The sequence below is a fragment of the Macaca thibetana genome, chromosome 2 (assembly GCF_024542745.1).
Source record: "Macaca thibetana thibetana isolate TM-01 chromosome 2, ASM2454274v1, whole genome shotgun sequence".
Classification (NCBI taxonomy): Eukaryota; Metazoa; Chordata; class Mammalia; order Primates; family Cercopithecidae; genus Macaca; species Macaca thibetana.
This window is the reverse complement of record NC_065579.1, coordinates 106,607,911-106,619,011: the sequence shown is the minus strand read 5'-3', so window position 1 is coordinate 106,619,011 and position 11,101 is coordinate 106,607,911. Positions and strand designations below refer to the sequence as shown.

Below are 11,101 nucleotides of genomic sequence, written 5' to 3'. Positions count from 1 at the left end.
TTTTATGGCTGCCTTCTCTTTGATAGGAGTTTCTGTAGCATTGTTTTCCTGGTCCCAGAGCTGGAGGGAGGCTTGGGTTTTCTCCTATTAGTTCTCCTGGCTCACACTGCAGCTTGCTGTAATGCTGTGTGGATGGATTGCTGGGCTCTCTGGGACTGCCTCTGACTGCCCCTTGGTAACTTAAGATTTATGGGCTGGTGGGAGGAACCCCTAGAACCAACCTTCAACCCCAGGCTGTAATAGCCATAGAGCCAGAAATGACTGACTGGGAAAGGCAAGCCTGAGCCAGCCTGAGTCTTTGGAGACTGGCACTTATCTCAGGCTGCCTTGCATCCCCTACTGTTTACCTCAACCCTTGACCAGATTGACAACCTCTAGTTGGAATATGTTTTGTCCTGCTAGGCCCTGGCTTCAGGAGGGCAAGGATATTGGAGTCTCTCTGAGGCCCCGGCACACAGTCTGGCAGAAGGTAATTGCTTTGGTAACCCATCAGGCTGCTGCTCTAGCTCAGCATCCTCAGAGCTGTAGAACCTGCTTCCTGCTCTTGCTTCAACCTCTCTGGATCAGCGAAGAAAACCTCGGGCCTGCTACATTTTCACATTGCTCATGGGACTCTGCGACAGTGGCAGAGGGAACGTCCTAGCTTGTGTGTGACAGGCCGTGCATAGGCTTCTCTGACACACACTGTACGAAGGAAGAGACCCACTCCTGGCCTGATGGGAGGACTGCTGCCATGTTCAGCTCTGCTGGGAGACGTGAACAAGTAGGTAAGCATGGCTGCCCTTACAGCAGCTACTCCAGTCTCTGGCCTGCTCGCAACTGAAAGACCCACTTCACCCACTCCCCAGGCTTCAGCCTTGTGATGTGAGGAACAACAGCAGGCCGGGTGGCAAGCTAGGCAAGCAGGCTGTGGGGGCGAGCTGGCTCAGCAGTTGATGTGGGTAAGAGAAGCAGGCACAGGATGCTGCCCACACTTTTTTTTTTTTTTTTTTTTTTTTTTGCCCAGGCGGAGTGGTGAGGTAGTGGGGGCTGTGGTGAGGAAAGAGGAAGTGACACTCCTACAGGCTGGTAGGATAGCACTCAAGCTGCCTGATTAGAGGAGTCCTGGTGAGACTACCATAGGGCCCAACTGTGGACAGGTTCAGCCCTGAAGTCCTGCACTGTGGAATACAGCAGTGGGAAATGTCTGATGCAGTTTTTCGAGTCTTCCCTGGAGAATGTGTAGGAAATGAAATCTACAGTTAATGGGTAGGAAAGGGGGTCTGGGGCCAGGTGCAGTGGCTCATGCCTGTAATCCCAGCACTTTGGGAGACCGAGATGGGTGGATCACTTGAGGTCAGGAGTTTGAGACCAGCCTGGCCAACATGATGAAACCCCATCTCTACTAAAAATATTAGGTGTGGTGGTGTGTGCGTGTAATCCCAGCTATTCAGGAGGCTGAGGCAGGAGAATCACTTGAACCCAGGAGGCTAGAGGTTGCAGTGAACTGAGATTGCACCATTGCACTCCAGCCTGGGTGACAAGAGTGAAACTCTCTCCAAAAAAAAAAAAGCCGGCGGGGGTGGTGGTGGGTTCTGAGAGCCTCTAGTTGAGTTAATTATACAGGTTTTACCATTGGCTCTGCGACCTGTTGGATATTCTTTTTGGCTGCAATTTTGGGCTGTCAGTTGCCTGGTAAGAGAATTCACATAAATTATAAAGTAGGAGTAAATCAGGGAAGGGTCAAGTAAAGCTGAGGTCATGAAGGTGGTTGCCTTGTAATTCAACAGATACTTCATGAGCACTTGAGCTTTGGTACGTTCTAGTTGACAGCATAGTAGTTGTTTTTGAGACAGAGTTTCACTCTTGTTGCCCAGGCTGGAGTACAATGGTGCGATCTTGGCTCACCGCAACCTCCGCCTCCCAGGTTCCGGCGATTCTCCTGCCTCAGCCTCCCAAGTAGCTGGAATTACAGACATGCGCCACCACACCTGGCTAATTTTGTATTTTTAGTAGAGACAGGGTTTCAACATGTTGGTCAGGCTGATCTCAAACTCCCGACCTCAGGTGATCTGCCTGCCTCAGCCTCCCAAAGTGCTGGGATGACAGGCGTGAGCCAGCATGCCCGGCCCCATTTGTGTGTGTGTGTGTGTGTTTTGAGATAGTCTCACTGTGTTGCCCAGGCTGGAGTGGAGTGGCACAATTTCCGCTCACTGCAGCTTCCACCTCCTGGGTTCAGGTGATCCTCCCACCTCAGCCTCCCGAGTAGCTAGGACCACAGGCATATATCACAATGCCCAGCTAATTTTTTGTATTTTTTTATAGATACGGGGTTTCACCATGTTGTTCAAGATGATCTCAGACTCCTGAGCTCAAGTGATCTGCCTGCCTCAGCCTCCCAAAGTCCTGGGATTACTGGCGTGAGCCACTGTGCCTGGCCAAGATGACAACATAGTCTTTTTGGATTAGATGAACTAAGCTGCTTATTAAACAGCAAGCCTTAGGGCCCTAACTTTATCCAGCTAATTCTAGCTTTACAGAAATTTGCATTCAAAAGTAAGTGAAAAAGTCACAGTGTACATCTGTAATTCCAGCTACAGGCTGGGAGGACTGCTTGAACCCAGCAGTTTGAGACTAGCCTGGGCAAAACAGACCCTGTCTCATTACTTTTTATTTTTATTTTTTTGAGATGGAGTCTCGCTATGTCGCCCAGGCTGGAGTGCAGTGGCACAATCTCAGCTCACTGCAACCTCCGCCTCCCGTGTTCAAACGATTCTTCTGCCTCAGCCTTCTGAGCAGCTGGGACTACAGGCGCGCACGACCACATCCAGCTAATTTTTGGATTTTCAGTAGAGACAGGGTTTCACCATATTGGCCAGGCTGGTCTCAAACTGACCTCATGATTGGCCTGCTTCAGCCTCCCAAAGTGCTGGGATTACAGGTTTGAGCCACCATGCCTGGCTTTTTTTTTTTTTTTAAGTGAAAAGACCACCCTTCCAGTATCTCAAAGCCATAGCCTACAAGTAAGTACATGGTGGTGCACGTCTGTAATCCTGGAGAAGCTGAGGTGGGATTATCACTTGCATCCAGTTTGAGCCAGTCTGGGCAACAGACCCTGTCTCTACAAAAAATAAAAAGTTAGCAGGGTGTGGTGGTGCATACCTGTGGTCCCAGCTACTCGGAATGCTGAGGTGGGAGGATCACTTGAGCCCAGGAGGTCAAAACTGCAGTGATCACACCACTGCACTCCAGCCTGGGTGACAGAGTGAGACTCTGTCTCCCCCCGCGCCCCGCCAAAAAAAAACTAGTGTGGTGGCTCATACCTGTAACCCCACCACTTTGGGAGGCTGACGCAGGTGGATCACTTAGAGTCAGGCGTTCAAGACCAGCCTGGCCAACATGGTGAAACCCCATCTCTACTAAAAATACAAAAATTAGCTGGGTGTGATGGCGCATGCCTGCAGTCCCAGCTACTTGGGAAGCTGAGGCAGGAGAATGGCTTGAACCCGGGAGGAGGAGGCTGGAGGTTGCATTGAGCCCAGACCGTGCCCACTGCACTCCAGCCTGGGTGACACAGCGAGACTCCATCTCAAAAGGAAAAAAAAGTGATGGTAGAGACTTCTGTTTCCTGGCCAAAAATTCTCTCACTGGGGCTCACCCAGGCTGAGAACTAGGGAAACTGCAAAGAAAACATAGTCCTGATTACGTGCAGGCTTACAAGGTGGAGCTAAAACTAATCCACTGGAAGGTAACAAGAAACAGCAATAGGTATCCTTTTTTTTTTTTTTTTTTTTTTTTTTTTTTTTCCTTTTTTGAAACAGAGTCTTGCTGTCACCCAGGCTGGAGTGCAGTGGCGTGATCTCCACTCGCTGCAAGCTCCGCCGCCTCCCGGGTTCACGCCATTCTCCTGCCTTAGCCTCTGGAGTACCTCGGACTACAGGCAGCCGCCACCATGACCGGCTAATTTTTTGTATTTTTAGTAGATACAGGGTTTCACCGTGTTAGCCAGGATGGCCTTGATCTCCTGACCTTGAAGTCTGCCCGCCTCGGCCTCCCAAAGTGCTGGGATTACAGGCGTGAGCCACCACACCCAGCCAACAATAGGTATCCTTAATCCAAGCTGTACAGCAATTCATGATTCACAAGTCTCTTCTGTAGAAAACATTTAATAATAGGGAGGTGATGGAACAACAAAGCAAAGGCAGTGTTGGGGCATCAGACCAGGGCAGGGCTGGAACTAGGGAGAAGCAACCAGTTAGGAGGCAGGCTACTACAGGTAACAAATGGAGAGCCCTCTCACCCAGCCAACTCCAAGAGTTCCTCTAGTCCCTTGTGCTTTACCCCAGACTTTAGCCCCAGAGCCTGTTCCTCATCTCCAGCAAAGAATAGCAGGGCAGGACCTGAGTTGGTCTCTTTTCAGGGGCTGTCTTGAAGATGGCTGTTTTAGCAGACATGAGGCTGCCCAAAGGTTTCTACAAGCCACCCTGCGTGGACTTTGGGGGTTGTTGAACGCATGCTCTGACATCCATGAATTGGAGACCTGGATCTAAACATGGGTTAGCTGCCCATCCTGGCATCTTTGGCTAATACCCTTAGCCTGGGTGCCCCTGAGAATGATACTTTGGGCTGTTGAAGATCCTGTCTGAGGAACCTCACATGGGTTTCCTAATTAACTTGTAAAGTCACTCTGCCAGAGGTTATCACCGCAAAAAGCAGGACCTGGTGGGCTGGGCTCTCCATACCCTTCCAGCTCTGACTGCCTGGCATAAATGTTCCTCTTGAGATGGATGTGTGTTGAGGTGCAGGGAGAGCGCTGGGCTGTGGCTAGGGATAGGGCAGGCAGGATTTGCTCTTGGTCACACTGGAGGGATGCCCAGACCACACCCGGGCACTGGAGCAGTTCTGGGATACAGTGTCTGAATCCTCAGTGGCCACTGCTCTCTTGGCCCTGACTGTGCAAGGGAATCACGAACACAGAGACGTCATCGTAGGACACCTGCCCTTCCTCTGTGGGACTGTCTTCCTTTCCCTGTGTGCTGTGTATCAGCATCTGGGCCAGCTTCAAGAACCTGTGAAGACCATCCTGCAGATAGACTTCAGGGGCAGAGCAAAGGGGCAAGGCCAGCCCTCAGGAGAACTCACTGCACAAGGCTGGACATGGGGACCCAAGCAGTGCAGTCCGACTGGGGACCAAGCAAGCAGCAAGCCTGGAAGGGCCATGGGCTGAACCACAAGAGGCTATATCCAGGGATTTTTGGAACCCTAGTCTCCCCTCCTCCTCCAAGAAGCTTGAGGCAGCCCTGATCCTGGCCAGCTGCCAGCTCATTGTCAGTGCTATCTTCTCAGCCATAACTACTTGGGCTTGCTGCTGGCACCAACCCAGGCCCAGGCAGGTCCCCAGCAGCTACAGTACCTGTGTGGGTCCTCTTGGTTCCCAGGGAGGAAGCTCCGCACCAGCCATGCCACCTGCTCGTTGGACAGGACATCCCAGAGTCCATCAGTCGCCATGACAACCACATCATCCTCCTGTAGCTCCAGCTGGCCCACATCCAGCACAGTCACCTACAAGTTAAGCCTGAGGATCTTGCACACTCCCTTCCCGACTCCCAACAGCCTCACTGTCCGCCTTTCTGGGCAAATGGAAGCTGGGTTGGACAGCGTTTCCCCCCTTACCTGTGGGACAGAGAGCAAGAAGGGCTTGAGCTGGATGTTCGTGTCTAGGACTCTGAGCTGATGGTCTCCCAGCCCCCGGGAGACAGCCAGTGTTCCTAGTAACCGAGCCTGAGGGAAAGTGAGGTGTGAGGTGATGGCAAATGGCTCCAGCAAATGCACAAGTACCAGGCCCTAGCACCGCAGAGCACACAGGGAGAGGTGGACTGTGGCCCTTGGAAGCCTTAGACTGAGAAAATTCCTGGACTCAGAGCAAATCCCAGGCCACCAGCCACAGCTACCAGCAAGAGGCAAAGAAAGGAGCTCCCACCTCTGCAGGGGACAATGAAGAGGGATTCTTGGGGTTAGGGGGTGCCAGGCACTGACCTGCCTACCCTGTCCATGGATCAGTGGGTACTTGAGATCCGATTTCTCCACACGTTTGTAGCTCCTACCAGAAGCAGAGCCAGCATCCATGCAAGCCCTGTGCCCCATCTCATCTTTCCCCAACTCAGGGCCCAGCTATCACACCCTCACAGTGCCCACCCTGCCAAGGTAGAGGGGGCCTGCCCCAGGCCATACAGCTGGGACTGGATCCCAGGGGTCTCCCTTCCCACCTGTCCACCATCCCCACTCACCAACCACTCATGTGGTGATCCCTGAACAAAACCTTCTGTCCCAAGTCATCCCCCTTCAGCCGCCGAGGGAACTCCAGTCGGGTGAACTCGCCAGCCAGAAGCTCAGGGTAGACAAAGGCCTGGGGTGGGGAGGCTGCACTCAGGTCATACTCACTCTTGTGGCCCTGGACCCAGGAGTTGGGGCTTCACAGCCTCCATGCTGCCAAGGGCACCTACCAGCTGCTGGATCCGCTGCCGCTCAGTCTCTGGGGTGAACTCGAAGCTCAGTGGCCGTATCTCATCTCTTCGCACCAAGATGGCCCTGGATTGAGGAGAGAAGGGAGAGGTCTAGGAGGGGGGCTCCACCCTCACCCATGGCCACCCTCCTATCAGTCCTTCCTCCAACCACCAGGACCCAGCTCTGCCCATGATGATTCCTTAAAGCCCTCCATGACTACCTAAGACCTGCAAGGGTGAAGGCTTAGCCCTTTAGCAGGGCCCCTGAGGTCCCCGCCCTCCCCAGCAGCTACTGTCCACCCTCACACTCAACACATACCAAATACACATAATTCAGCCAGTCAATCCTTCCTACTATCCCTCCACTTCCAGCCACCTTTGCTTGTCCCCATTGCTGCTTGTGCTCTCCCCATCCCACCCTTGCCCACCTTCCAAGGGGTGACTCACCTGCTATCCCCAGCATTGGCCACGTACAGCTTTCCCTGCAGGGACACAGCCACCAGGGCTGTGCAGCCGCCCACCTGGCCTGAGGCCTCCAGCTCCCGCCCGATCACCTCGTCCTGGGGCAAACCAAGGCCACCTTAGCTGCTGCCTGTTCTGCCACCATACTACTTTGTCTCTCGATCCCCACCCTACCCGACAGTTCACTTCTACTAGCAGGCCTGACAGTCCCAGCCCAAAGTCCAGCCATGCCTCCAAGATCCCTGCAGTCAGGAGATCTAGACAAGGGAAGTGCTACTCAAAATAGGAAGAGAAACCAGCCACTGCACCAAGAACCAAAAGGGTATTCAATTAGATGATGCAGGTAAAAGCACTTAGCACACAGTAGGCGCTGGATAAAATGAGAGGGTTATGCTGACAGTGATGGCTGTTAGTAACAACCCAACCAACCCAATCTCATCCTCCCAATCCAAGGATCTGGTGTGATGACCATGGGTATACAGAGATGCCATTTCCCGAGATCCCTAGGGGCAAAAATCTCCACTTCTTTCCCAGCCAAAAGCCACACACTCACACATTCCTGAAAGGCACTCTCCAATGCCCCGATCACCAAGTCTTCTGCCCTGATGCCCTTTTCCTCCACAAACTGAGGGTCACTGGGGCAGATGCAGCGGCCATTGAGGTGCATGGGGGGCTGAGTGGCCACCAAGCCCTCTACCACGGCCTCCAGCTGCCGGCGCAAGCAGGAGTGCAGGGTGTTGGCAGCCAAGATGGCTGCTGCAGGACCGCCGTGCCCATCGAACAGTGCCCAGTAATGGCCTGTCAGGAACTGCACAGGAAGGGCTCAGTGTCAGCCTCTGCCTGACTTCCCCAGTTGTCCCCTGACCCACCCTGAACTAGAACATGGGGCAGCAGGGTAAGAACCTCAGCCTGCAGGTCGTGGCCCCAGCCTGTAGGAGGGATTCCAGTCAAGAACTCAGGCTGCGCTCACCTCCTCTGGGCACAGGGTCAGCCACTCTTCTTCAGCCCCAAATTCACATCTCCGGATGCACAGCTTCCCACAGGCGGCTTGATCCTCATTGAATTCAGATTTCTCTGCATTGATAATCCTGAGGCCAGGAAATGGTAAGCGACCCTCCAGGGACACACCTATGTCCCCATGGGCACAGGAGAGGACCCCTCCCTCTGGGGCAACAGCTCCCCAGTGCTGTCCCTAACACACACTTAAGACAACCACGATGTAAGCTTCCTAACTTCAGTGGCCTCATGGTTAAGGTAAAAGTCAGGGCCCAGCTCCTCTGGAGCCTACCTGGTGACCCTGGGCTAGAAGATAAGGGTATGTTGCCATTCCTGTCCCCTGCCCTGTCGCAGCCCAAAGCCCTGTCCCATACAGCGCAGGTCATACCCAGGGTGAGATGGTGGGGGTAGGGGGCGAGGGGAAATCTCCAAAGTCCCGAATGCTGGAACTCTACCGAGTCTCTGGGCCTCATCTTGGAAGCCCCTGGGCTGCAGGTCCTTCCCGACCTCCTGTCTTCTCTGAAGGGGAGGTCGGAATCCCAAGGAAAACGCAGGGCCGGGATGATGGGGACGTTGTCAGGATTCCGAGGAGAGGGCAAGAAGGGGCTGTCCACAGGTGGGTGGGGGCTGTCACTCACTCAGCTTCTCCCGCTTTCTAGGCCGGCGCAAGACCCGAGGCGGGCTCCGGCCCGGGCCCGAGCCAGGGGTCGGGAAGGGGCACTCACTCGGCGTAGCCTGCATTCCAAGGCAGCGTGCGTCCTCGCGCGGGACTGCGCACGGGCCGGGAGTCTGGGCGGCGCGAGGCGTCGGCTGCCCCGGGGCTGGAGCTGGAGCCGCGCAGGAAGCGGGGCCGTCGGTAGGGCACGGGGCTGGCACGCGGCCCGGGCGGCCGCGGCGCGGGGAGCGGCTCCCCAGGCAGGAAGCGGCGCCGGAACCAGCCGGCGGACATGGCGCGGCGGCAGGGGGCTGCCCGCGCAGCGCGGGGCGCTAGGGCTGGGCAGCCCGCGGGAGGAGGAAGTGGGTCGGGGGCGGGGTCGGGGGGGGGTGTGCGGGCGGGAGGCGGGGCCGGGGGCGCGCGGAGGGGAGGCGACGCCCCCCAGCCCCGACCTCAGCCTGGGAGCGTGTTCGCGGCTGGCCTGCTGACTCCAGGGGTCAACCCTCGCGACCGCCCGAAGAAGCCCACGCCGGCATCAGCCCCATTTGACAAGCAGGAAAACCGAGGCCCAGAGAAGCGAAGTGGCCTGCCCAGCGTCTCACAGTAGCCAGGGAGGACTGTTCACCCACGCTTGTGGGGCACTAGTGGTTGAGAGGAAAAGCCCCCCACACTCCGCGGGGCCAGCGTCGCGCAAAGCCTCAGATCTCCTCCTGCTGGGTGGGGACGTGACGCAAGGGGAAGATGGGGACAGGATGAGCTGGGAGGTGTCAGACCCGCACAATGAGTAAGTGTCTCCGAGCACAGGTTCCTTCAGGTGGCCTCGAATCCTCTCCACTCCCGCCTGCCACCCTCCACCCCAGACGGGCTTAGTGGTCACCTTGGCTTTCCCTGTCCTGAGAGGCTGCTGCCACCCTCGAGGACAGTCTTCCAAATGGCTGTCCCTGCATTCAGCATGTCCTCGCAGAATAGACAGCAGGATCCTTACTGGACTGTGAGTGAGTGATGGACAAGAGAAATCTGTGTGAGTGTAAAGGGCAATCAGTGGTCCCCCAAAGGCTCCTGCTGGTCCGAGTTCAGACCTGGGACGGAGGGAAGTGAAAGACGAGGAATCATCTTGCGGTCTCTCAACCACTGGCTAGCTGTCACCAGGGGGTCAGCAGCAGTGTCCTGTTCACATCTGCGAGTTAATAAAGCACTTTGTCACTCTTTTTTTTTTTTTTTTTTTTTGAGACAGAGTCTCGCTCTGTCGCCCAGGCTAGAGTGCAGTGGCCGGATCTCAGCTCACTGCAAGCTCCGCCTCCCGGGTTTACGCCACACCCCAGACGGGCTTAGTGGTCACCTTGGCTTTCCCTGTCCTGAGAGGCTGCTGCCACCCTCGAGGACAGTCTTCCAAATGGCTGTCCCTGCATTCAGCATGTCCTCGCAGAATAGACAGCAGGATCCTTACTGGACTGTGAGTGAGTGATGGACAAGAGAAATCTGTGTGAGTGTAAAGGGCAATCAGTGGTCCCCCAAAGGCTCCTGCTGGTCCGAGTTCAGACCTGGGACGGAGGGAAGTGAAAGACGAGGAATCATCTTGCGGTCTCTCAACCACTGGCTAGCTGTCACCAGGGGGTCAGCAGCAGTGTCCTGTTCACATCTGCGAGTTAATAAAGCACTTTGTCACTCTTTTTTTTTTTTTTTTTTTTGAGACAGAGTCTCGCTCTGTCGCCCAGGCTAGAGTGCAGTGGCCGGATCTCAGCTCACTGCAAGCTCCGCCTCCCGGGTTTACGCCATTCTCCTGCCTCAGCCTCCCGAGTAGCTGGGACTACAGGCGCCCGCCACCTCGCCCGGCTAGTTTTTTGTATTTTTTAGTGGAGACGGGGTTTCACCGGGTTAGCCAGGATGGTCTCGATCTCCCAAAGTGCTGGGATTACAGGCTTGAGCCACCGCGCCCCGCCTTTGTCACCCATTTGTCACTCAAATCCAACTCCCTGTGCAAAAGTGTAACTTTGGCCGGACGCAATGGCTCACCCCTGTAATCCCAACACTCTGGGAGGCCGAGGCGGGCGGATCATTTGAGGTCAGGAGTTCGAGACCAGCCTGGCCAACACGGTGAAACCGTCTCTACTAAAAATACAAAGATTAGTTGGGTGTGGTGGTGCGCGCCTGTAATCCCAGCTACTCAGAAGGCTGGGGCACAAGAATCGCTTGAACCCGGGAGGCAGAAGTTGCAGTGAGCCGAGATGGAGTCACTGCACTCCAGCCAGGGCGATAGAGCGAGACTCAGTCTAAAAAAAAAAAAAAGAAAGAAAAGAAAAAAGTGTTACTTTATATGGACGATTCTGAGGCCCATGGAGGGGAAGTCTTGGACACCCAGGGGTGTGCTATTTCCATTACGACAATGCAGCTGACTCAATCCTCACCCCCAAGGCACTTCTCTTCCCCTTTCCTCCTCCAGGAAGCCAGGGCTTGCCAATTGAAAGTGGCTAAGGCTCCACAGCCCAGTGCCCCCATATGAGCTGTA

The 11,101-nt window shown here is 55.1% G+C and overlaps 2 protein-coding genes across 3 annotated transcripts in view; one reads left to right on the top strand and one right to left on the bottom strand.

Moving 5' to 3' along the window:
• The window catches only part of RPL29 (ribosomal protein L29), a 344,283-nt gene that overhangs the window by 81,334 nt on the left and 251,848 nt on the right, over nt 1-11,101 (top strand). The window lies entirely within an intron of this gene.
• On the bottom strand, nt 4,128-8,953 carry PPM1M (protein phosphatase, Mg2+/Mn2+ dependent 1M). 2 transcript variants are annotated; one of them, XM_050780895.1, is made up of 10 exons: nt 8,666-8,953; nt 7,915-8,032; nt 7,498-7,752; nt 6,930-7,042; nt 6,483-6,567; nt 6,267-6,385; nt 6,016-6,079; nt 5,653-5,760; nt 5,393-5,541; nt 4,128-5,048 (listed from the first exon to the last, which is right to left on the bottom strand). In XM_050780895.1, exons 1-10 carry the CDS (start codon nt 8,887-8,889, stop codon nt 4,904-4,906), a joined length of 1,380 nt encoding a protein of 459 aa, XP_050636852.1. In that variant the 5' UTR covers nt 8,890-8,953; the 3' UTR covers nt 4,128-4,903. The 2 variants fall into 2 exon arrangements, with proteins under 2 accessions (XP_050636852.1, XP_050636853.1); XM_050780896.1 differs by lacking the exon at nt 8,666-8,953 and having other exon boundaries at nt 7,848-7,917.

What these genes read in the sequence shown, in the direction of transcription:
- PPM1M (XM_050780895.1), bottom strand. Translation starts at nt 8,889, where the DNA reads ATGTCCGCCGGCTGGTTCCGGCGCCGCTTCCTGCCTGGGGAGCCGCTC. An exon ending in TGGAATGCAGGCTACGCCGA is followed by an intron (nt 8,033 to 8,665) that starts GTGAGTGCCCCT and finishes TCCTGGCCTCAG; the next exon opens with GATTATCAATGCAGAGAAAT. An exon ending in AACCAAGAGGACCCACACAG is followed by an intron (nt 5,049 to 5,392) that starts GTACTGTAGCTG and finishes TGGTCTTCACAG; the next exon opens with GTTCTTGAAGCTGGCCCAGA.